The 23490-nt window shown below is 38.1% G+C and overlaps 1 protein-coding gene across 1 annotated transcript in view; it reads left to right on the forward strand.

The window, feature by feature from the left end:
- The first annotated feature begins 4747 nt into the window (after positions 1–4747).
- Positions 4748–23490, forward strand: part of F5 (coagulation factor V) — a 35516-nt gene continuing 16773 nt past the window's right edge. Inside the window, exons 1-12 of the mRNA XM_031613044.2 lie at positions 4748–5748; positions 9209–9300; positions 10348–10470; positions 14678–14890; positions 15723–15866; positions 16550–16771; positions 17529–17694; positions 19459–19636; positions 20685–20787; positions 21143–21354; positions 22425–22575; positions 22951–23163. Coding sequence (XP_031468904.2) covers positions 5588–5748; positions 9209–9300; positions 10348–10470; positions 14678–14890; positions 15723–15866; positions 16550–16771; positions 17529–17694; positions 19459–19636; positions 20685–20787; positions 21143–21354; positions 22425–22575; positions 22951–23163 — 1978 coding nt within the window. The 5' untranslated portion in view covers positions 4748–5587. The remainder of the gene's footprint in view (positions 5749–9208; positions 9301–10347; positions 10471–14677; positions 14891–15722; positions 15867–16549; positions 16772–17528; positions 17695–19458; positions 19637–20684; positions 20788–21142; positions 21355–22424; positions 22576–22950; positions 23164–23490) is intronic.

A 23490-nucleotide genomic window follows, 5' to 3' on the forward strand; every position in this document is an offset into this window, starting at 1 on the left:
TCATTAAGTGTATGTCATAGGTTCACTTAAATCTGTGTAGCTGTCGCAACATCAGTGTCTCCCAAACATCACTCTGCAAGAGAATCTGAAGTTGGATACCTGTGGCTGTCTGAATTTACTGCTGAAGAAGAAGGCTGGCATAAGGGAACCCTCTCTTGGCTGTCCTCTGTACCACGCTCTTACATGAGAGTCTGTAACCAATTCTTTCTTCTGTATTTAAATTAACTTTCCTCTTTTGATATCCATCTTCACTTCCTTCTTGGACAGAATTTAAGCAGTGTCTGCGTAAATGAACAGTAATGCTGGCTGAAACATGATAAAAACCACACCCACTGAGTCATGCAGTAAGATTTCCTTATCAGATTCATTTCAAAGATGTTTTGGATTTTTTGGTAGCGGGTGAAATTGTTGTTCTTCACCCAGTGAATAGATTCTTTTTTTAATGAGGAGGGGACCAAAGAGATATTATGATTTAAAATTAACCAGCATTGATACATGATTTTGGAGTTTTGTTTCTTTGCTCTGCCAAAATGTTCTCGTTTAGGAAGGTAAATTAGTTTTTCACTGGTTTCCAATATATTGAGATAGTAATTACGACTTTCTTCTTAGTCAGACTGTTGGTGAAAGTAAGTGGCATGATTTAAACTATTGAAGGCTTTTTTATCTGAGCATTCAGATAAATAGGGGGCAACAGCACTGAAGCCAGCTAGCCAATGGCTTCCATCAGCACCATGATATTAAATATCTTATTGAATTTGTAGCACTAATATACTCTGAGTACCATAAAACCCATCCCACACATGAAAATAAGCAGATACTTGGTGACTAGTATATGCAATGCTCTATTTGGCTGTATATAAGAGTGGCTGTACCTGACCTGAAAAGCTGATTGTATGCTTCCAGCAGTTACATTGTATGTTTATATTTTTTTCTGTTTGGCACTAGTATTAAAAATTCCTTTTTAAGTGAAGATTGCTATTGTAGGATCTGCTATGAACTTAAGCAAATACAGTAACTTCAGTTGTAGCTTTTAGCAAATCCTACATGGTCTGAATTTTTCTTCTACTTTAAAAAAGTTCCTGAGAAGTTCTGCTCTTCTGCAGTGCTTTTTCTGCTGCACATTTTATAGTTCCTATGGCTTTTTAATTGCCTTCTAGATCTCTATGTATCAGTCTTAGACTTTTCTGAGTACATCCTCATTTACAGATACTGCAGTGGAAACCTGGGTAAAATTCTGAAGTTGTGGTTTTCTTTCTTTCTTTTTTTTTTTACTGGGTTTTGATGAAAAGGGACTAATCTTAGTGATACTAAAATAAAAGTGAAAAAAACATTTATTTATTTAGAATTTTGAAAGTTCAATTCATCTGTTCCTTGTAGCTGTGGGAAAATGCAGCTGTTTTAACCAGCTTGGTAACAAACAGCCTAATCAGTTGCTAGAAAACTAGAATGCCCTGAATGTCTGTAGGTGTTATAAGTGTGTACATATGCAATTGTTCTATAAGAAGTTTGTTTTTTTTGGAGTCCACTTTCAGCTCTATCAAGGGTTTGTGATTTAAAACTCTTTTAATCTTATGTCACCTGGTTAACATTGAGTTTTGAGCACCTGTGTTCTTAACGCTTTTATTCTAAAGAGAAAGAAAGCCAAGATGGACATGCTGCTATGACTGACTTAGCATGAAGGCAGTTTGTCATGTTTAGTGAATCAGTTGTAAGACTGAACAAATAAAGAAATCCCAGTGCAGAAGTCAAACAGAAACACAGAATACAAGAAGGACTGAGAGTAGGAACAAAATCCTTTGTGGAATCAGACTGAAAAGTTTGGGGCAAAAATAAGTGTAAAAATTTTTGAGTCTGTCATTACTGATGTCAATGGAAGGTTGGTTTTCTTCCTTAATATGAACATTTTTCAGACCAAAAGGTAATAGTGTCAGACAAATATGTTAAATATATTTATTCTGCATTTTTGCTGTCCTATAGTGTGTATGACCACAGATGTTATGTGGTCATCTAAGAGCTGCACAGAATGTGTTCTTATATGTGTGCTGCCATCAAATACAAAATGTGTAAGTTGTTCTCAGAAAGAAAGGTGAAGAGTTTCTGTATACTGTCCATTTTCACAGTATGCTCATGTGGCTTTCAACATAGTACATCTGCTTCAAATTTTCTAAAATTAGTCACTTTTTAACTTTTATTAGCTTTAGTGCGTTCTTACAGATGTGAAGATGTTTACTGGTTGGCTTTTCATATGAATTGTGCCTGGTAGATTTGGTAAGTGCCCCCTCCATCTTTTACCTGCATTCAAAATCATGTGTTTGCTGCTGATCAATAATTAACTCACTGTTTGCCCATAGAAGTCCTTTCACCCTTTGCTAAATGAAGTATTCTTACTGGGCACGTTGTGCTTTTGTTTGTGCTTGAATGAGAGAGGGAGAGATCTGTGTGAGGTTATTAATAGCAACCAATTCAATAATTGCTATATAACATTTTATTTATGCTAGCTCCCTCTTTGTCACAATAATGCAATTGTTAAAACTGACAGCAACTTTTGAGATGTTGCTGCCTGGGAACACTTAGGATAGTGTTTGTGATAAAGCAGAAAGAATTTTGTTATAGGTCCTAGTAATTTGTAGAAAGAGGAAAATAATTTCAGAGCTCTTTTTTGAAAAGTTATCTATTCTTGATTGCACAGACTCAGTCTAGGCTATTCGGCCTGAAAAATTTACAGTACTACTTTGTTTTAAAGGTCCATCTACAGTGCTGCCATTTCCGTATGTTTCTATTTGTAGTATAACAAGTTCCAGGACCACAATTACTAGGTGTTGGAATAGACAATTTCCTCAGTAGGAAGTAGCCAGCTTTTATTATTAGAAAATACTGCTTATGCTTCTCTTTCCATGCTATGTGAATATCAATGCATCCCAAAAGTACTACATAGCTTTTGGGAATAACACTGAATGTCTTTTGTTAGAATGGACTGGATTCATGCAACTCCATGCATGGCTTTTGCCCACAAGATCTTTTGATGTTGCTGATATTGTTTAAAAATAAGGGCAAGCAGTGATGATGATAACAAAGCTGGATGCACATACAGTGTTGCCAAGGAGAAGTTGTTAATACTGTAGCTATGTTTATGTATAAACAATAAAATTGTAAAATTGCATGGTTTTGAAAGAACTGAACCTGAAAATGTATTTCTGCATCACTTGTAACAGAATTTATTTTAGTATTTTGCAGACAACCAATGCTAACTGAAAAAAAACAACTGTAGGCAGTTCATAGAAAAAAAAAATAGGTAGAAAGAATCAGGGTCTTCAGGTTATTAATACTGATGTTCAAAACACTGAAACTTTCCAAAGTCTGGAGGACACAGTGAGGTACAGTAAGTTTTTTTTAAATTACTACCAAAAAAGAAACGGCTAACCCAGATGACTTCAGGCTGCTCAACTTCACGTGGATCTTATGAGATGGAAAAAATGAGGAGAAAACAGGTAAATAGCCAACATGGAACTTCTTGTTCTTAAAAGATTAAAGAAGGCTGATGCATGCTAATCATTGTAGCTTAAGGGAAGATTGGTCTGGTCTATTTTGCTCACTCTTCTTTTAAAACTATTGATTTATCAGCCAAGTTTGTAAAAAGCAATTTCACTGATTTAATGCATTTTTGATTCCTAATGTATTTGATCCCTTTTACTTTTTGAGTACTTCTTCATGATTTGTTTTCTGAGAAATGTGCTTCTGGAGACGAGGCGAAGTGAAGAAGATGGTTTAGTTTTAACAGAATGTATTTCAGAAACAGCTGTTCTTCATCAGTTTTGTACGGATTGTTCATTTGCCCAGAAATTATTTTTTCATAAAATCCAAATTACAGGCATTTTTACACTGTCAAACTTTTAAACACTGGCACTGAAATAAATCCTTAGCCAGAGATAAGATTAGGACCAGAGCAGAAGTGAGAGACAAGCATTATAACGAATTACTTTAAAATCATTGAAGCAGTTTGCTAAGGATTGTGATGGATTTTTTAATCAAAACAATAATTAGTTAATAATGAAATACTATTGGATTGTGTACCTAAGATTTTCTCCTCAACAGTAATGCATACATTGTAGTCCAACCTGGTTGTTTCTGGATTTTGAATCAAGTTCATGTATGAGTCAAAGCAGCTCTTGGGTACAAGTAATTAGCTCCATGCAGGTGAAATAGGAGCTAACCTATTTTTCCCATGCCTGTGGTCTTTTGCTCTACAAGTTGATTGTGATTTTTTTTTTTTCCAGGTTTAGGCACCGAACTATCCAGAAGTTTGGTAAGTGAACATTCAGCAATTAGTCATATCTGATTTGTTTATTTTTTAACTGTTTCCCTATCTCTTCTAAGGCTATGTCATACTTGGTAGGATAGAGTTATCATAGAAGCTGCCAGTTAGGCCATTCTGCTGTTGAGCAAGGAATTGTTGAACCTGGAACTTAGCAGCTTTTGTTTTGAAGTAGTATAAAGTAATTTCATCCTTATTTTTGTCTGAGTCTGGAATGAAATTATTTTGACTTCTTTTTTTAAGTATTTTTCTTGGAAACATCAGCAAGACATTCTTGAAGAAAAAAAAAAGTTGTAAATATGTATTCATGGAAAAAAAAATAGTGTTTTTTCTTTTTCTCCAATAATCCCAGTGCACAGGGATCAAATTTAACAATTTTCTTGTTGTTTTGACATGTTTTTAAACACTAGCAAAACCAGGGAGACGCCTTTGTTGATATAGTTGACATCTGTGCTGAGCTTATCAAAAGGTACTTTCCTAATATTTTTTCCTTAGATAAATTACAACAAATCCTAATGAAGACTTGATTAGAAGGATTCTGATTGCAGACAAATCTTCAGGCTGGCCTGTGAGCTGCCAATGGGAAGCCATTTCATTATCCATTATCTGAGTTTCTTGAGAATGTTGTGAGAACAAAACTGAAGTTAACAACGTGTTTGGAAATTATGAATATTCAGTATGAGGTAACCTGAAGTAAACTGAAATGTATTTAGCTCTGCAGGCACTTCTAGTCCCTGTACCTAATCCCTCAGCATTTTCTCTCTCAAAAGGAATGATTCCTTAGGCTCTAGGAGATGTAAAATCTAACTGGGAAATTTCCACTATACTGACTATCTGCTGAGTTTTTTTAATCTTCTTGGAAGATGGAATATGTGCCCCCTTCTTCCTAACCAAGTCAAACATCTTGTAATTGTAAGTAATCTAAGTATTGTTTCCTGCTTCTGATACCCTGCTGCTTCAGTAGACAATGACCCATCCACAGTCTGTAGGGGGGCTGAAGCAGCTTCTCTTTGGTGCATGTCTCTTCCTGAAAATGATGTGGAGGAGGGGAGTGAAGGTAGTTTAAACAGTTCTTTTTTTTTTTTTTTATCTCTACTGGATCCCTGTCAGCAAGGGGAGGAGGAGGTGAAGAGCAGTGACCTGAGTGTAGCGAACAGTGTTACCCTCTTGCGTCAGGATTATTTCATTTCTGAGGGGAAGTTAGAAGCTGAAACAGCAATAAAAGCAGCAGTTTCTGCTTCATCTTCCAGAGCAGCGTAAGCAGGCATTCATACCATGACACTCCACTGCATGCATCTTTTTCTCTTGCTTCTGCTCAGTTCGTGGTGGTCGGACTCAGAGAAGCACATGGTGGGAGCTGTGAAGGTCAGGGAGCATTATGTAGCTGCTCAGTTCACTGTTTGGACCTACAAACTGGAGTCTGAGGAAAAGTCCAGGTAACAAAGTGCAAGATGGGAAGGGTGAAACTAGTCCTGTCTTGTGACTGAAAGTGCTTTTAGTCTCCTATGGAATTTTAGAGACCAGGAATACTTCAGTTGGTAGACCTGTGTAATCTCAACTAGAACCAATGAAGTATCAAAAGCTTTAATAAAATCATTTTTTATATTTTCAGAGCACTTTTGTTGCATATATTCCAGAACTTGCTTTTATCATCTTCTGTATCTGTACAGTGGGTTTTTTTTGTTTTGTTTTGTTGGCTTGGGTTGCTTTGTCTTGTTTTGTTTCAGTGTCATTATTTTTAAATGTATGGATTTTGTGGATTGCTAGAATTAGCAGTAGATTGGTAATTCTGCAAAAGCTTTCAGACTTTAGGGAATAAATAGCTTCTAATTTGAGTACTCTTACTTTCACTTAAATCAGAGCCTGATGAACTTTGGAACTAGCTGATGTTGTTTCTGAGTTATTCAGTAGTTTCTGTGAAATGTTCATTCTGGGTTCTGCTGAGCAAAGGTTGTAGAATCAAATATTGCTATTTAAGTGAAAATACTATTTTCAAAATTCTTTTTTCTTATTGCATTGCAAGCTGATAATGCTACATGCACATGCAGATCGAGCATATAAGTTAGCTTCTTTGTTTTGACAAGATATGCTTGTGATAATAAACTCTGCAAGTGCAATGCTGCAAATGACTTGCACCTTCTTTGGAATTGTCTAAATTATACTTTGTTCTTATACTATGTTCACTATATAGCCACAATACACAGCTTTTATTTGTTCATGAATTAGGGTGAAATAGTACAAATTACGTGTTTTCTCTGACGCTGAAGGATGTGTTTTAATACTACTGCATTTTTTTTTTTTGTATCAGCGCATGACTGGTTTTTTTAGTCTGGTTTTGTGTGTGTGTAAATCTGAACTTCCAGGTCAGATTGCAGTTTTCTAAATATTTGTTTTTCAAGATTAATTCAAAGAAAGTTTCTTTGGTTATTCTTGTCTGCACTAAATGCATCAATATGAAGATTACCTACCATTTCATTAAACATCACATTTTGGATAGATTGTTTTCCTACAGTGGATAGGATATGCCTCAAACCTCAGTTTGAAGTTTTCACTCTATAATTATGTAAGACTTTTTCCATATGCAATGCCTATTGAAATAATATCACATAAGTATTTAGAGCAACACAATATTGAGTGGATCTAATGAACTCTGTAGAACATCAGCTCAAAAAAAAACTTCTGGAAAAATATTTATAGCAGAAGGGCTAATGACTTGAATCCCAAAGGCATTTGAGTATGTAACTTGTTTTCTTTCAGCAGAAACTTGGTGCTTAAATGTAGAGTAAGAATCTGATTGTTTGCTTCTTAGAGTTCTAGGTAAATGATGATGCTGAAAATAAACTGGATTCTGCCAATTTTTTTCTTTAATCGATCTTCAGGATGTTTAGACTAAGGATACTTCTCTTCAGCACAGAATCATAGAATGGCTTGGTTTGGAAGGGACTGTACAGATCTCATAGTTCCAAACCACCCTCTGTGAGCAGGATTGTCACTCAGCAGCTCCGGTTGCCCAGGGCCTCATCCAGTCTGAACGCCTCCAGGAAGAGGGCATCAACAGCTTCTCTGGGCAACCTGTTCCAGCACCTCACTATCTTCTCAGTGAAAAACTTCCCCCTGACATCTAATCTAAATCTTCCCTCCTTAGTTTAAAACCATTACTCCTTGTCCTATCATTATCTACCCATGTAAAAAGTTGATTTATCTCCTGTTTAAAATTCCCTAATGACTAGTATATAAATATTAGAAGGCCGTAATGGTGTCTACCTGGAGCCTTCTCTTCTCTACAAGCCCAGTTCCTTCAGCTTGTCTTCATAGGAGGGGTGCTCCAGCCCTCTGATCATCTTTGTGTCCCTCCTCTAAGCTCTCCCTAGTAGCTCTGCATCTTTCCTGTGTTTGGGTCCCCAGACCTGGACACAACACTCGCAAGGGCAGAGTAGAGAGGGACAATGACCTCCCTCACCCTGCTGGCCACCTCTCTTCTGATGCAGCGCAGGGTACTGTTGGCCTTCCAGGCTACAAGGGCTCACTGTTGGTTCGTGTTAAGTTTTTCATCAACCAGAACCCGTAAGTGCTTCTCAGCATGGCTGCTCTCAAGAAGTTCTTCTCCCAGTCTGTATAAACATCTGGGATTACCCCAACCCAAGTGCAAAACCTTGCACTTTGCTTTGTTGAATTTCATTAGTTTCACATGCGCCTACTTTTTGAGTTTATCAAGGTCCCTCAATCGTTATAGAGGTTTGTAGGTTACCGTGTATAAGTGAGATTTGTGAAGTGTTGGTAACCCAATTATTTTGTTTCTTTTATCTGTACAGCTGGCATTGGTCAGTTTCTTTCTCCACCCCCATAGTCTTATGTACGTGTTCTATTGAACACTGCCACATTAGGGCAGCACATCAATGAAGATCATGGATCATGCCCTTCTCCTTCAGAGTGAAATTAAATTTTATCAGTGACTTCAAAGATTTGAAGCATAAACTGCTTCTGCCTCACTGTTGTTGCAAAAGTGTAAGAGAAGGATTTACAAAAATCTCTTCAAGAATAGATCTCCCCCATCTGGACCCGGAATGTCATTGAAGCCAGCTCATTTGATTATCTCTGCCCAGCCTCTCTGAGTGTGAGCAGCCCATAAACTTCCTGCTATCAAAAGTGCCTTGCTTAACTGAGAGGGCATTACAAAAATAGCAAGCAGAAGTACTGTTGAATTCAGTCATTGTATGTACTAGGAAATCAACCATAAATGTGAAACTAAGCACAAAATACTTTAACACTTGTTTCACCATTATTTTAATTCCAGAAGGCTTCTGTGCTGGTTTCCTCCTGCTTTCTTGTGCATTTGCTGAGAAAACAGTTTGTGGTCTACTTGGTGTGCATGTCATCTATGTAAGAAGACTAAGAACTGCCAGGTTTCCCAGAAAGCAGTCTTCTTAGTTGTTTATTTTTGTCATAGCTGCTACTGGTGCTTGTTATTTATGCTATCATAGAATCACTGTGATGAGCCTTAAAGAGAAATACAGGTTTCTCATAGATTGTGTCAGATGCTTTCCAGATAAAGATGGTCAGAACATCTTCCATTGTGTCTTAAATAATGAAGAAAACAAGACATCTTCATCACAAAATTATAGAAACCACAAGCAAAATAAGGGGTAAACTGTGCTAGGTATTGAAATTGTATGTCTAATATGTATGAAATAGTTTAGCTCAAGAATATCATAGTACAGTGAAGTAAGAAGGAAGGAAAGACTGTACAAAGAGTTGGACTACATGGCCAGCCTTCAGCAAAATTGGAAGTGATGAAATGTAATTCCAGAATTCATTTTCCAAGGTATCTGTTAAGCTGTAATGACATTTTTTTTAATCTTTATCCATTTAATTTTTTTGTAACTTTTGTGATTTCAGATTGACACATTTAGATCCTGTGTTTAAGAAAATTTCTTACAGAGAATATGAAGTGGATTTTAAAAAAGAAAAGCCAGCAGACAAGTCTACAGGTAAATAGAAAAGAAGATGCTTGTAGCTTGACTTAAAGCCAGTAACACACAATGATGACACTATAAATTCGTGTACAATTTGCTCAAGGTCTGAGACTAAATATGTTTCTAATAGATCTCTGGAAAGGAAGAAATAAATTTTGAGGTTAAGTGTGAAAACTCCTTGCCTTTGATGTCCTTTACTATTTCAAGGTGCTTTAGATGGATGGAGGCAAAGTCTCATATTGGTGCTATACATAGGTGTTATACTTGTATTTTGATACTTATGCAGAGTAATTATATAGTCTGTTCTTCATATTAATGGAAAAAATAACTTCAGATGTTAAAAGCATCTAATTTCAAAGCAAACTTATGTTGGATTGGTGATACCAAATTGTTCCAAGTGAGCCTGAAAAATCTGATTTTTTTCCAAATGTGTTTTCCTCTTTTTTCTGAAAATTCTTATTTAAAGAGAAAGAAACTCACAAAGTGGCTTCCAATGAAGGAGACAAACAGTTGAAAGATTACTTTAGCAGGCTTTTTCCAGTGAGGTTTTTTTTGGTTGGTTGGTTGGTTCTGCAATATGAGAAAAGGTTTAAGGCCCTCCTAGAACCACTTGCAGGTTTTGCATAAAGAAATTTTGAACTTTAGAATACATTTTTGGTACTTTTTGTTCTTTGACAGTTGTATTGAGAGTGCTACTTAAAAAAATATTTTAATGCCCTTGAAATCTCCTAAAAATATCTGATTAAATTGCATGTGAAGGAATGAATCTTAGAAATTCCCAATGAACCTCCAACAGAAACCTTTTGATAAATATGCAATATCTGAAAAATAGCCAGAGTGCTACTCGCTCAGTTTTATGACATAACTGACTGTGAACTGCAGGTTTTGCAGCCTGATGTGCCTTTTTACAGGTAAATCTTCTTTGCGGTGGTATTACATTCCTATCTATAGTTTGTGCAACTTGTGCTTTGAGCGAGCTCTTATTTTCTGCTGGAGAAAGAATTCTTCCTTTCATTAAGCAAACTGTTTTGTTCAGAGTTTTTTCTCTCTTTATCTTGACAGGACTCCTTGGGCCAACCCTGCGTGCTGAAGTGGGAGATACTTTAATAGTTCACTTTAAGAATATGGCTGACAAGCCCATCAGTATTCATCCCCAAGGCTTAGTTTACAACAAAAAGGCAGAAGGTAAATGCTGTAAAATCCCCATGTTTTCTTCTTGTAGACTAGAGAGAGAACCAGACCAATGCTGACATCCTGGTGGGAGTCTTCATCTTCCAGGATGAAGAGACAGACAAGGTGTTTTATGAGCAGCTGGCAGAAGTTGTGTGATCGCCAGCTCTTGTTCTCATGGGGGATTTCAACTTCCCCGATATATGCTGTAAATACAGTGCAAAGGAAACAGTCTAGATGGTTTCTAGAGTGCGTGGAAGATAACTTTCCTGATGCAGCTAGTAAGAAAGCCTGCCAGAGGATGTGCCCCACCAGATCTGTTGTTCACAAACAGAGAAGGACTGATGGGAGATGTGGAGAATGGAAGCTGTGTTGAGCAGAGTCACCACAAAATGGTAGATTTCTCTATTCTTGGTGAGGTCAAGAAAGAGGGGCAGCAAAACTGCTACCTAGGACTTCCAGAGGGCAGACTTTGAACTATTTAGGATGCTGGTAGGGAGGGTCTCTGGAGATTCAGTCCTGAAGAGTAAAGGTGATGAGGAAGGCTGGTCACTCCTGAAGAAGGAAGTCTCAGAGGTGTAGGAGTAGGCTGTCCCTCTGTGCTGTAAGATGAGCCAGGAGTGGAAGAAGACTTTTGTGGATGAACAGGAGACTTTTTACAAATATATTAACAGTAAAAGAAGAGCTAAGGAGAATCTCCATCCTTTACTGTAAGCGGTGGTGAATGTGACCACTGAGGATAAGGAAAAGGCTGAGGTTCTCAATGCCTTCTTTACATCTGTCTTTAATAGTTAGACCAGTTATCCTCAGGAATTCTGTTCCCTGACCTGGAAGTCTCAAATGGGGAGCAGAATTCAAGTGGATGCAGAATTCAAGTGGGAACAGTTAGAGACCTGCTACTCCTCCTAGATTGTCAGAAGTCCATGGGGCAGATGGCATCCACCAAGGGTGCAGAGAGAGCAGACAGAGGTGATTACCAGTGTTCCTGGTCATCCAGAGAGGTCCCAGAGGGCTGGAGGCTTGCCAGTGTGACTCTCGTCTACAAGAAATGTTGCAAAGAGGATCTGGGGAGCTATAAGCCTGTCAGCCTGACCTTGGTGCCAGGAAAGGTTATGGAGCAGATCAGCGTGTGCAGGACAAGCAGGGGATCGGACCCAGCCAGCGTGGGTTCATGAAAGGCAGGTTCTACTTAACTAACCTGATCTCATTCTGTGATTGAGTGACCTGCCTGGTAAACGAGGGAAAGGCTGTTGATGTAGTCTACCTAGACTTCAGCAAAGTTTTTGATTCTGTCTCCCACATTATTCTCCTGAGAAACTGGCAGCCTGTGGCTTTTACAGGTACACTCTGCTGGGTAAAGAACTGGCTCAAGGGCTGGGCCCAGAAAGTGGTGGTGGATGGAGTTAAATGCAGCTGATCACTGGTCATGAGTTGTGCTCCCGAGGGGTATGTGCTGGGGCCTGTCCTGTTTAATATTTTTATTGATGATGTGAATGAGGGCATGAGTGCACCCTCAGTAAGTTTGCAGGTAACACCAAGCTGGCAGGAAGTGTCAATCTGCCTGGGGGTAGGAAAGCCCTACAGAGCAATCTGGACATGCTAGAAAGCTGGGCTGAGGCCAGTGGGATGAAGTTCAACGAGACCAAGCTCCTGCACGCTGGGCAGAACAACCCCAGGCAATGCTACAGGCTTGGGGCAAAAAGGCTGGAAGACTGTGTGGAAGAAATGGACCTAGGGAGGTTGGTTGATGCTAGGCTGGTTAACATGAACCAACAGTGTGCCCAGGTGGCCAGAAAGGCAAATGGCATCCTGACTTATATTGGAAATAACGCAGTCAGCAGGAGCAAGGAGGTTATTGTCCCCTGTATTCAGCTCTGGTGAGGCCGCACCTCAAGTACTGTGTTCAGTTTTGGGTCCCTCACTACAGGAAAGACATTGATGCCCTGCAGTGTGTCCAGAGAAGGTCAGCGAAGCTGGTGAGGAGTCTGGAGCACAAGTCTTATGGGGAGTGGCTGAGGGAACTGGAACTGTTCAGTCTGTAGAAGAGGGGGGTCGGGGCTGACCTTATCACTCTCTACGATTACTCTGAAAGGAGGTTATGGCAAGGTGGAGGTTGGCCTCTTTTCCCACATAATTAGCGACAGGACTAGAGGGAATGGCCTCAAGTTGCACCAGGGGAGATTTAGGTTGGATATTATGAAAAAGTTCTTCTCTGAAACAGTGCTCAAGTGCTGGAGTGGGCTGCCCATGGACATGGTGTAGTCACCATCCCTGGAGCTGATCAAAAATTGTTTAGATGAGGTACTAAGGGAGATGGTTTAGTGGGGAAGTACTGGTGATAAGTGGACAGTTAGGCTAGATGATCTTGGAAATCTTTTCCAACTTTGGTGATTCTATGAACGTTTGTGTTTATGTATAGCACAGATATCTGTTGATAGTGGATTAAAACTTCACACCTTTTCAGCTCCTTTCTTGTTTGTGAGTGTAATACTAGGAATATGAGTGTCTTCTGAAATGTACATTCTCCTGACCAGCTCCACTATCTGTGTGGTAGTACAGTTTGCACCTTAGGAACCTGAGGAAGTGAAGGGAGTTGAGGGGTGAGAAGCTGTATTTCTCTGCAGAACCTGAATATATGCATTTGGATAACACAAATATAATCTAATGCTTTTCCAGGGTACAACAATGATTGGGCAGAACTAGCTTTTTTTTTTTTTTTTAATCACTCAACTTAATGCTGTCTGGCCATTTAAAACAATCTAACGATCAAAAATAGAACAGAATTTGATGTTAAGACAATTTAAAGGACAGCCAAGGAGACTGCAGAAAGCTGGAATTCACGTGGAAGTATAAAAAAGGTGCAGTATTTGACTGGCCTTATAAAATTAATTAAGGCTATGAAGACAGCCTGAAGCAGGTAGAAAGACAAAGTTGCTAATTAAGAATCTAGCTCTTTCAGAATGAAGGAAAATTAGACTCAAAACTGTGCTACAGAATATTTATTCATAAAAAGAGAAGCATCTTCAGCAGTGGGGACTTATGCAGCCTTTGTCCCCAGAAACCTGAAAATTACTGTAGATTTGAACTGGACAGAGCAAAAACACGAATCAAGTGCCCCTTCTTCTCAAAGAGCTCTAGCTGTTGATATTTGAGCAAGGAAAAGAGTGGCCCAGAAAAGTGTTGGGGCAAGGGCTTCTTAAGGTTTTTTGGACTTTTCTTTCTGGAGCAGATTTTGGTGAAAGAAGTGGAAGAGAGTAGATTCTAAACTGTAAGCTTTTCAGAAGAACACTGATCTGGAATCACAGAAGCAAACATTGAAAAAGTTCTCCATGAATGGTTTTGTAGACTACATGGAGGGTCTGATGATTTTGTGACATAATTGTTAGGAGTGGACACATGGTTTTTGGAGAATATTATGTTGCAAGTGCAAAATAATCTTCTTCCAGAATTGTAAACTCTTTTATACAGTTTATGATCTCTTGTTGATAGTGTCCAAACTGACATGTAAATTCCTGCTATACCATGGGGTGAGTCTCTGTGATTGCCTGTGCTCCTTGGATTGCCTTGCCCTAGGTGCTGAACCAAAGTTTTGACTTGCTGTTTCCAAATTTATTCAAGGCTTTATTTGTTGTGTGGGTACAAAATTTTTACCTTCATCTTCTGGGATATCACATAGGTGTGATAGGTAATTCAGTTTCACTGTTCTATTAATGTGTCTTTTGCACCTAGAATTTTCATTTTCTGACTCCCCTTTTTCATATTGCATTTCTTTGGTTATTGTAGGCTTAGATATGAGACATTGCTGTTATTTAGATATGCAGTGCACAAAAGCTCTAAGGCAGCAAGCCAATGCTAGCCTGCACAGCGGCTTTATGAAAAGTGATTAGAAAGCTGGCAAAGTGAGCAGTATTTCAATTTCTACTGAATATCAGTGAGCAGAGGCTGAAGGTTCATGCCATCTTAACTGTGTTAATTTGAAGAGAGAGGCCTTTTGACAGAGATGACAGTCTTAGAAAATCTTGAATCAGTGAGAAACAGGATAGTGAAATAGATACTTTCCTACTTGCTACTCCCCACAATGTAAGTGGAGCCATCAATCATCCCTGTGAAGTATCAAATAGATAAGAAAGATATCAAGCTCTTGGAATTGTTGTAGGAACTTCAATTAGTTCATATTTTAATTACTCAGTTTTCATGTCACCCTACTTTCTTTTCTTGACAGGCTCCCTGTATGATGACAGAACATCGTCTGTAGAAAAACAAGATGATGCTGTGCTTCCAGGCCAGGTCTACACATATGTGTGGGATATAACAGAAGAAGTTGGTCCAAGAGAAGCTGACCTTCCTTGTCTTACTTATGCATATTATTCTCATGAGAACATGGTAATGGATTTTAACTCTGGTCTTATTGGAGCACTGCTTATCTGCAAGAAAGGTAATGAATATAGGAATGTTATAAAAAGGAACTTTTCAATTAAAGTACTGTCTAAGTTTTGTATGAGAAACAGATAAATTCCACGGTTGAGCTAAGACTCCTTTCTGCAAGAAAACAGGAGTTTGTAGTCTCTTATAAAAGAATTACATTTAAGGCAGGTGCCTCATTCTAAGTAGAAAAATCTGCATACTCGCGAAGTTTTTAGTTTCTGCAGTTCAAATTACATCTATTTTAGTCTTAAATGATGTACATTTATTGAAAGTAGCAATTGAATTTTTTTTTTTTGGTATGTGAACAATCTGTAGAAAGAACTGTAATTCTGTGTGGCAGGTACTTATGCCCAAAATGAATTCTACTTTTTGATAGAAATCTATGACGAACTCAACTTGATACTTTCTTATAACTGATCCAATTCTGAAGTATCTGTGAGTTTTTTGTATGCAGAAGTTTTGTGCTTTTCAAAGGAGCTGATGACCTCATGCGGATTTTGAAAAGGCAGTGTTCACACTGCAAATGGCTCAGCCATCCTTCTCCTTGCCTTGTAGTCTCAGAAGGGAAGCTAGAGTCTGGTTGTGTTCAGAAAGCTGTTGGATATTCTCCTCTTGGATATTAGACTTTTTGATTCCATGGTTACCTAAAGCAAAAAGCGTTTTTGGAAATAAACTCACTTTATGATCATTCTTAAGATCCTTGTTTTTGGGGGCAGATTCAGGCAGCACATTGTAACAGAAGAAGCAAGTCAGTTAAATACATACACGTGCCATTACACTGGTATGGAAACTGCTTCACTTCTGCATGAAATTAACACCTTTTATTTCTTTATTCTTCATAGGAAGCCTAAATGAGGATGGATCACAGAAACTTTTTGACAAGGAATATATACTAATGTTTGGTGTGTTTGATGAAAACAAGAGTTGGCAAAGATCAGCATCACTTAAATACACAATTAATGGGTATGCTGATGGAACGTTACCAGGTACTGTACAAGCTTATGTGACATGTGACACATGTGACATACACATTAATGAAGATTGAATGTTGCCTCTGTTTGTTGTTTGGGTTTTTTGTTTGTTTGTTTGTTTGTTTTGTGCAAGAGAACAGGAATACATGAGCGAGGTGCAGCCTTTTTTAGAACATGTTTTTAATCACCTAAATTCTGGATGAGTGCTATGCCATATTGCTATTAAGGAAAACAAGATTATTAGCTTTTACTTGGGTAATGGGGAAGTAGTGATGTAACTAGGTGAACTTCTGATTGTACAGCACATGGAATATCCCAGATGAAAAACTTCCTGGAAGTGGAAAATCAGTTACCATTAAATCAGAAAATTAAGTGAGAAGACCGAGATGGTGATAATAGGACTATTCTGTTAGCGTTCTCCCTTGTTCTCCTTTCTTCTTATCTCTGTGCAGTCCATTGAGCAAATACAGAAGGCTGTTCAGGATATTGAGTTTTTATTAAACAAATAGTAAATAGGGTACTTAATTTCACTACCCATAGCCTTCATTCTTTAACTTGGGTCCTTCTCATTACTTTCAAGTGAGGAGAGATTGGCTTTCAGAAAGAGGCTGCTGATTTTCTTCTTTCTTCCCCAGTTTGCTGTAAGTCAGATTGTCACTTGCATGCAAGATTTAACATCTTTTTCACTTCTCTTTCAGATTTAGAGGCTTGTATGTATGACAACATTAGCTGGCATTTGATAGGAATGAGTTCTAAGCCAGAAATTTTCTCCATTCATATAAATGGTCAGGTCATGGAGCAAAGACATCACCAAATTTCTACTGTAAACCTAGTGGGAGGAGCATCAACCACAGTGAACATGACAGTGAGCGAGGAAGGAAGGTGGCTGATATCTTCTCTTGTCCAAAAGCACTTGAAAGGCAAGGAAACGTCATTTATTAAGCAACTTCAGAGTTTTCCTTTTCTTCTTTAAGCCCCTTCTTTAAGCTTCTGTCCTGCAATGGTACAATAACCATACTTCAGACAGTTTTCATTTAATTAATAAACCACTGGAAAATAAGCCATTCTGTTGGAATTAGAACTGCAAGATGAATTAAAAGTCATTCTTATCTGCAGCTTTACATCTGCATGCAGATCACAGAGCAGCAGTAAGTCAGAATTCAAGCTTCTAAGTCTCTGCAAGCTGTTCAGTTGATCACCATTTTAAAATGAGAGAGGAATCAGCTATTTTCTGAGAAATGGAGCTCTTTCAGTTATGGAGCACTTAATCTAGTAAGTGTAGTGAAAATATTTGCTGTTCATTGTTTGTTTGATAGTAGTGATCAAAGTTCTGTTTGAAAGACTGAGAAAAATCTCTCATAAGAGCTGAAAGACGTGTTTTGGGGAAAAATATAGGAAAAGAAAAAAAAAAAAAACAGGCAAAAACGTAGCTTTTTATCAGTTGAGCTGATATTTCCAAGGACAACTAGGTAAGAGAGCTGTTGTATTCCATTTGATTAATACAGGCTCCTTGAAGGCTTCCCAACCCACATCAATGCAACCTTTTTAAGCCTGAGAAAATAACAGTAATAAACAAAGCTTTGCAGGCTTAGGTAAAGAGAAACGAGAAATGTGATTCAGGTGGTCAGAGTTCATAAAGTGAAAAATTACTGTGGTACTCTGTTTCTTTTCAATTAGCTGGAATGCATGGCTACCTTACTGTAAGAGATTGTGGAGACAGACAGGTGAAGAAGAGTCGTCTCTCCCTTAAGGAACGTCGCATGATCAAGAACTGGGAATATTTCATTGCTGCAGAAGAAGTTGTTTGGGATTATGCCCCAACTATTCCAGACACCCTTGATAAGTAAAATAATACTTTGTCAACATAATATGGAATGTTAATGTGAAATACAGAGTAATTCAGGTTGGAGAGGACCTCTGAGGGTTGTCTCACCTGAATTTCTACACAAAGCAGTGTAAACTTAAAAATTCTATCCATCTGCAAAATTACACCAGGTTGGGCAGCCCCTATCTGATTGAATTTTCATTGTTTGCACAGCTGGGGACCTCTTAGCCTCTCCTCTGTGCCTTTTCAACCTCACAGTGAAAAAAGTTTTCCTTACATGTAATCAGATGTTCTAATATTGAGACCTTTAGCTATTGCCACTCATACCATCATTATGCAACTCTGAAGAAGTGTATGGTATCTCTCATTTCATAGCTAAAGATAAAAATGAGATGCTTCCTTAACCCTTTCTTCTTACTTCTTGAGTAAGCCCATCCTTTCCTTGTACGACGTGTTTTGTCCCCCTAATCACCTTGGTGACCCTCCACTGCACTCTCTTCAGGTGTCAGTGCCTTTCTTTTGCTGCAGCGCTTTTAAGAAAACTCTTTCTTTTACCTCTAAAGGGGAGCTTAAAACATGCAGGTAACAGGAAATGCAGAAGGTATCATGCAAGCCTGCTTTCTAAATTGCTTTTCAACATGAATTCTGCTGAAATAAACAATCCTTAGAAGAGAAAGGCAGTATTTCTACAGAATCAAGGTTTTAAAAATGTTAGCATGGTAAAAAAATAATATGGGACAGGGAGAAAGAGAGACTGCTCTGTAAGTTACCTTTGCATGGCACCAAATAGATGACATAAAGTCATACTACATTAGCATATTTGGCTATTCTGTTCAACTTAAGATAAGTGCAAGGAAATAGAAGGAATTCTGTAATATACTTGATGTCGTAGTGCACAGTGCTGCCAGTGCACTATAGGATCATACAGAGTCAGTGCTGATATTGCAAGCTGATGTCCGTAAGAACCTTTAAGGATTTAAGTAGAACAAGACAAATACCTTAACCTGTATGGGTCTATATACCTCCTTGCAACATAGTTTTGACGTAACTCTTAAGTATACCTTCTTCTTTGCTATCATTTGCTTCACTTCTCACTTGTTCACAAATTGCATAGGGCAAACTTGTCTCCTTTTTCTCTTTCTCTGCTAGTTACATGGCATCCCTCAACTGCTACAGTGCTCTATCTTTTCTTCTTTTGTTTGGAATTTCAGCATTTGTCCCTGTTCAGTAGCCTTTTTTGAAGGGCTAGTGACCAGGACGAACATGTTATTCTATGTTGCTTAGAAATGTTTATCTTAGTTCTGCTCAGCATTATAATTCTCAATGTTTTTAAACATGGGTATTTCACAATTTGTTATACAATGCTTGATTCGGGTTGAGGTTATCTGAGCACTGTTCCTGGCTACCTGAAGTGTTTGCTATTGTAAGCAGTGTTTTTCCTAAATTTGTCTATGCTCTTTTTAAAGAACATTATTTTCTGTTAATTTATCTTGAAAATGGAGGTGCTACTTAAATTTGTTTCTTTTTTGCATGTACTTTCTATTAAACTCAATGAAAGCCCTAATATTAATTGGTTGTAGGTGACCCTAAAACACAAATAGCACTGCAGCTTTTTCTTATCTGATATAGATTAAAATTTGGGGTGAGGACCATTAGATTAACTCTGGAGTTGAATTTTATTTCAAATAGTGAGATTTCTACTAGTTTCTTCAGTGCCAGTTCAGTAAATGGTGTCACTCTTCAAGTTTTGTTGACCCATTTGTCTTTTCTTTCCTTTTTAAGACACTACAAAGCTCAACATTTGGACAACTACTCAAATCTAATAGGTAAAAAGTATAAAAAGGCTATTTTTAGACAATATACTGATGGCAGCTTCACCAAACGTTTGGAAAATCCTCGTCCCAAGGAAACTGGGATTTTGGGTCCAGTTATAAGAGCTCAAATTAATGACAAAGTTAAAGTAAGTACTGTAAGCTCAGAGATTAGTACTACAGAATAATTTTCTATTGGGTAGAGATACGTAAGAACTAGTTTGATTTGTTGATGGGTTTTTTGATTGGTTGGTGTTTTTTTTTTGGTTGTGTTTTGTTTTTTTGGTTTTTGGGTTTTTTTTGCCAAATCCTCTGGCTAATTTAATAAATACTGGCCCTATTAAAAAGTATAATCACAAGTGACAGTCTTTGGGTTAATTTTTTCAACGTTCTGTCTATAATTTTCATGATTGTACTTTATTTTAATAACTTAATTCTTTTATACTTTTTTTGTATAGTATATTTGTATGTTGACACTGGTACACAGTGAAAAAAGCTAGATCAAGTTGGACTTCTAGGGAAATTTAGGTCAGAGGCTAAACCTCTTGAGCCGCTCATTCCTGATGTTATTTTTTTCTGGCTGTTTTAGTCAGTGTTGTTCAGTTTTCAATAGTTAAATGTTCTTTCACGGAGTTATTAAATGAAGCAACAAAACACTACAAGCTTGTGCTGCTGTTTTGTAGTGTCGCATCCTCTTGCCTTTCTGCTGTCACTTAGTGATGCATGAATTTATCAAAACATTTCTTTTTTTTCTGGTTTTATCACGAATAGACAGGATGTTGTCTTTTCTAATCACTTCCCCCTTTTAGTCTTGGAATCAGGGAAAATGTTTTCTTTTAAATTGGTTTTCTCTTGTGCTGAAGGCTGTTAGGCATTTCAGTCAATAACTTAATATTTCCTGAGGCAGTATGTGCCTAGAAGCTGGAAGAACAAATGTGTTCTAGGCAGTAGGTGTGAGAAGCTGAAGTTCACAGTGTGGGTTCTACAAGCCCAACAGAAGCAGGATCCCACCAGGTACCAGCAGCATTTAGACAATTAATTTATACTGCGAAACCATATGTGAAGCATCCTTTTGCCTTTTCAGCTCTTCCAGGGCTGAAACTAGGCAGATTCTATTACAGTTGAAACTTGGTTATATGTTCAGACACAGATTTTTGGAATACTAAATTTTCCTTTTTATTTCATCTATCAATACAGATTGTATTCAAAAATAAGGCCAGCAGACCCTACAGTATGTACTTCCATGGAGTGACGCTTTCAAAGAATGCAGAAGGAGCTAATTATCCACAGGATCCCACAGGTAAGAAATTGGTGGATCATGTTTTGAATATCATGGTGGAGGGTTCTACTGCTTTCAAAGAGACGCTGTCGGTCAGAATTCATGTCCTGAATTATGTGCTCTGCCTCTGCTGACCTTTTGTGCTGCCTTATGGAGAAACCAAGGTAGTATCTGCAAAGCATTAACAAATAACCTTTCTTCAGAGTCTTGCTGGTGATTGTAGAACCAAAAGCTCTCCCTGAACTTCATTTACTTCAGAGGTAGCTTGAAATGACGTAAGTGCACCAATTTCATTAAAAGGTGCAGTCTGGCACTAAATAAAGATCTGGCTCTAAGTTTGTATTATCTTTGTTCTTGCTGTTTGTTTTTTCCTTAGGCAATGCCACCCAGAGTAAAGGAATTCAACCAGGGAAGACCTACACATATGAATGGCAAATTGCTAAAACAGATCAACCCACTGCACAGGATGCACAGTGCATTACCCGGCTGTATCATAGTGCTGTAGATATTGAGAGAGATATAGCCTCTGGACTGATTGGCCCACTTCTGATCTGTAAAAGTGAAGCACTTTCTCAGAAGGGTGTGCAGGTAACGTTTCAGAGGGATTTTGCTCATTAATATTATTTGATCTCTAGTGAAATTTGGTTTTATTTTAATTTAGAGAAATGTCTTTGTATGGGAACTGCTAAATCATGGTCTGAACCTCTGATTGATCACCTGAGGTGAGCAATGAGTCAGCCATGGGAGCATAGGTGAAGGCAATTCACCTGTGCTGCCAAAAGGGGTGTAGCCTGGCTCCACCTCTTCTAGACCCATTTAAGAGTTGACTACCAGTAGGTAAGGATCTCTTCTGGAGATCTACTCTGCTGGAGTTTCATAAGTGAGCCCAGGACACAGGTAAGCATCCTATCTATTCTCTTTTTGTTATTGTAACCTGCTTTGCCTAACTCTCTTGTTTATTTCATAATTATAACATCTTAATATTCATTGATAGTCTTATGGAGAGCAATCAAACTAATAGGTTCCTGAAGAAATTATTTGAAGATACAGTCTAATTGTCTGCAGAAGTAGAGGTATTTTATTTTGATTTTCTTAGCAAGAACAGCATTTCAACAAGAAGTCAGCCTGATTTGTGTGTCTGTTTCTAGACTTGGAAATAAACTTTCCTGCTGCTATTACACCTTCACTTCTTCATTCAGATCTGAGCTGATCTTTCTTAGTTACACATCTAACTCAACATGGTCTGCCAATCTCTGGTATTGCTGATTCTAGAACAACTCAGTGATATGGAAGAGTTCTGGAGAGTTTATTTGTCATCCACTGAAATCTTGCTTGGAAAAGATTAGAGCATCACTTCAGAGAAAGAACATCAAAAACTTTGTGCTTGAATCAAACCCTAAGGCTGTTTCATTTACTAAGAACCTATCTGCATGTCAGTAGTGCTAGTAGCTTGCTCAAGGTTGCACCGCACAGCTGATTGTTGGAGTAGAGTGTCATGCTGAAGTCCTGACCTCCAATTGCCTTTCATTTAGCCTTTGAATTGCACCATAACTATATTGAAGCTTGTGTCACTTACCTTGTAGGTAAGTAACATAAAACTGAGTCATTAGTGTCTCTGCTCATAGAATGTAATTGTGCTTATGCTGATTGTCTTTCAGAAAAAGGCAGATGGGGAGCAGCATGCAATGTTTGCTGTGTTTGATGAAAATAAGAGCTGGTACATAGAAGACAATATCAAGGAGTACTGCAGTAATCCTGCCTCTGTTAGAAGGGATGACCTCAAGTTCTATAACTCAAACATAATGCACAGTGAGTAGGATAACAAACTGAAGATTATGAAAGTCATGTGAGACCGAGTGTTCAGTGATTGCAGTTCTCAGATGTAATGCAATTGGGTATTTTTCTAGTGGGGACTGGGCTGACTATGGGCCCTGAAGTAAAGGCAAGAGTTCTTTAATTTTAATAGAGCATTCTGCTGATTTGGAGATACTGTTTTCAGAGCTGGAATTCCCATCCAAGTTGTATTGTGTTTTCAGCCCTGTGTCAGTCTCTCTCTGCCAAGTGTAGGCCCAGTAAACTGGACTGACATCAACGAACAAGAGGCTTTAAAAGTCTTTCACTTTAGTTTTTATATTGGTGAGGCATGAAAATACTAAGGCCATTTTTATTTTGCTTTTATTTTAGCAATAAATGGCTACGTGTCTGACAGAAATGAAATCCTTGGATTTTGCCAAGATAATGTTGTTCAGTGGCACTTCTCCAGTGTTGGTACTCAGGACGAGATTGTCTCTATTCGCCTTTCTGGACATGCTTTCCTGTATAGAGGAAAATACGAAGATGTGTTGAACCTTTTCCCGATGAGTGGAGAATCAGTCACAGTGGAAATGGACAATATTGGTAAGAGGCAAGACTGTAGTTTTCATTTGACGGCTCCTCTAAGTTGTCTTTTAAACCCCTGTCCATAAGAATTTACCAAAATAGAAAACCTTTTCAGATACACACAGTGCCAGGAAAATCTTGAATTGCTGTCCGTTGCAGCTGATGTGTATGAAGTGGTGTTAGCTGCACAGGTGCTTAGCACATACGTAATTATATGTGCTGATAATGAGGTTCTTTTAGTGGCTCTTTATGTATTCAGGTTTTTTTCCAATTCACAATTAGAATTGGGGTTAGCAACAGTCATTTTAAGGTATTAAAATTAATGTCCATAGTAATAGCCTAGGA

This window comes from Phasianus colchicus, chromosome 1 (genome assembly GCF_987193195.1).
Source record: "Phasianus colchicus chromosome 1, bPhaCol1.hap1.1, whole genome shotgun sequence".
NCBI lineage: Eukaryota > Metazoa > Chordata > Aves > Galliformes > Phasianidae > Phasianus > Phasianus colchicus.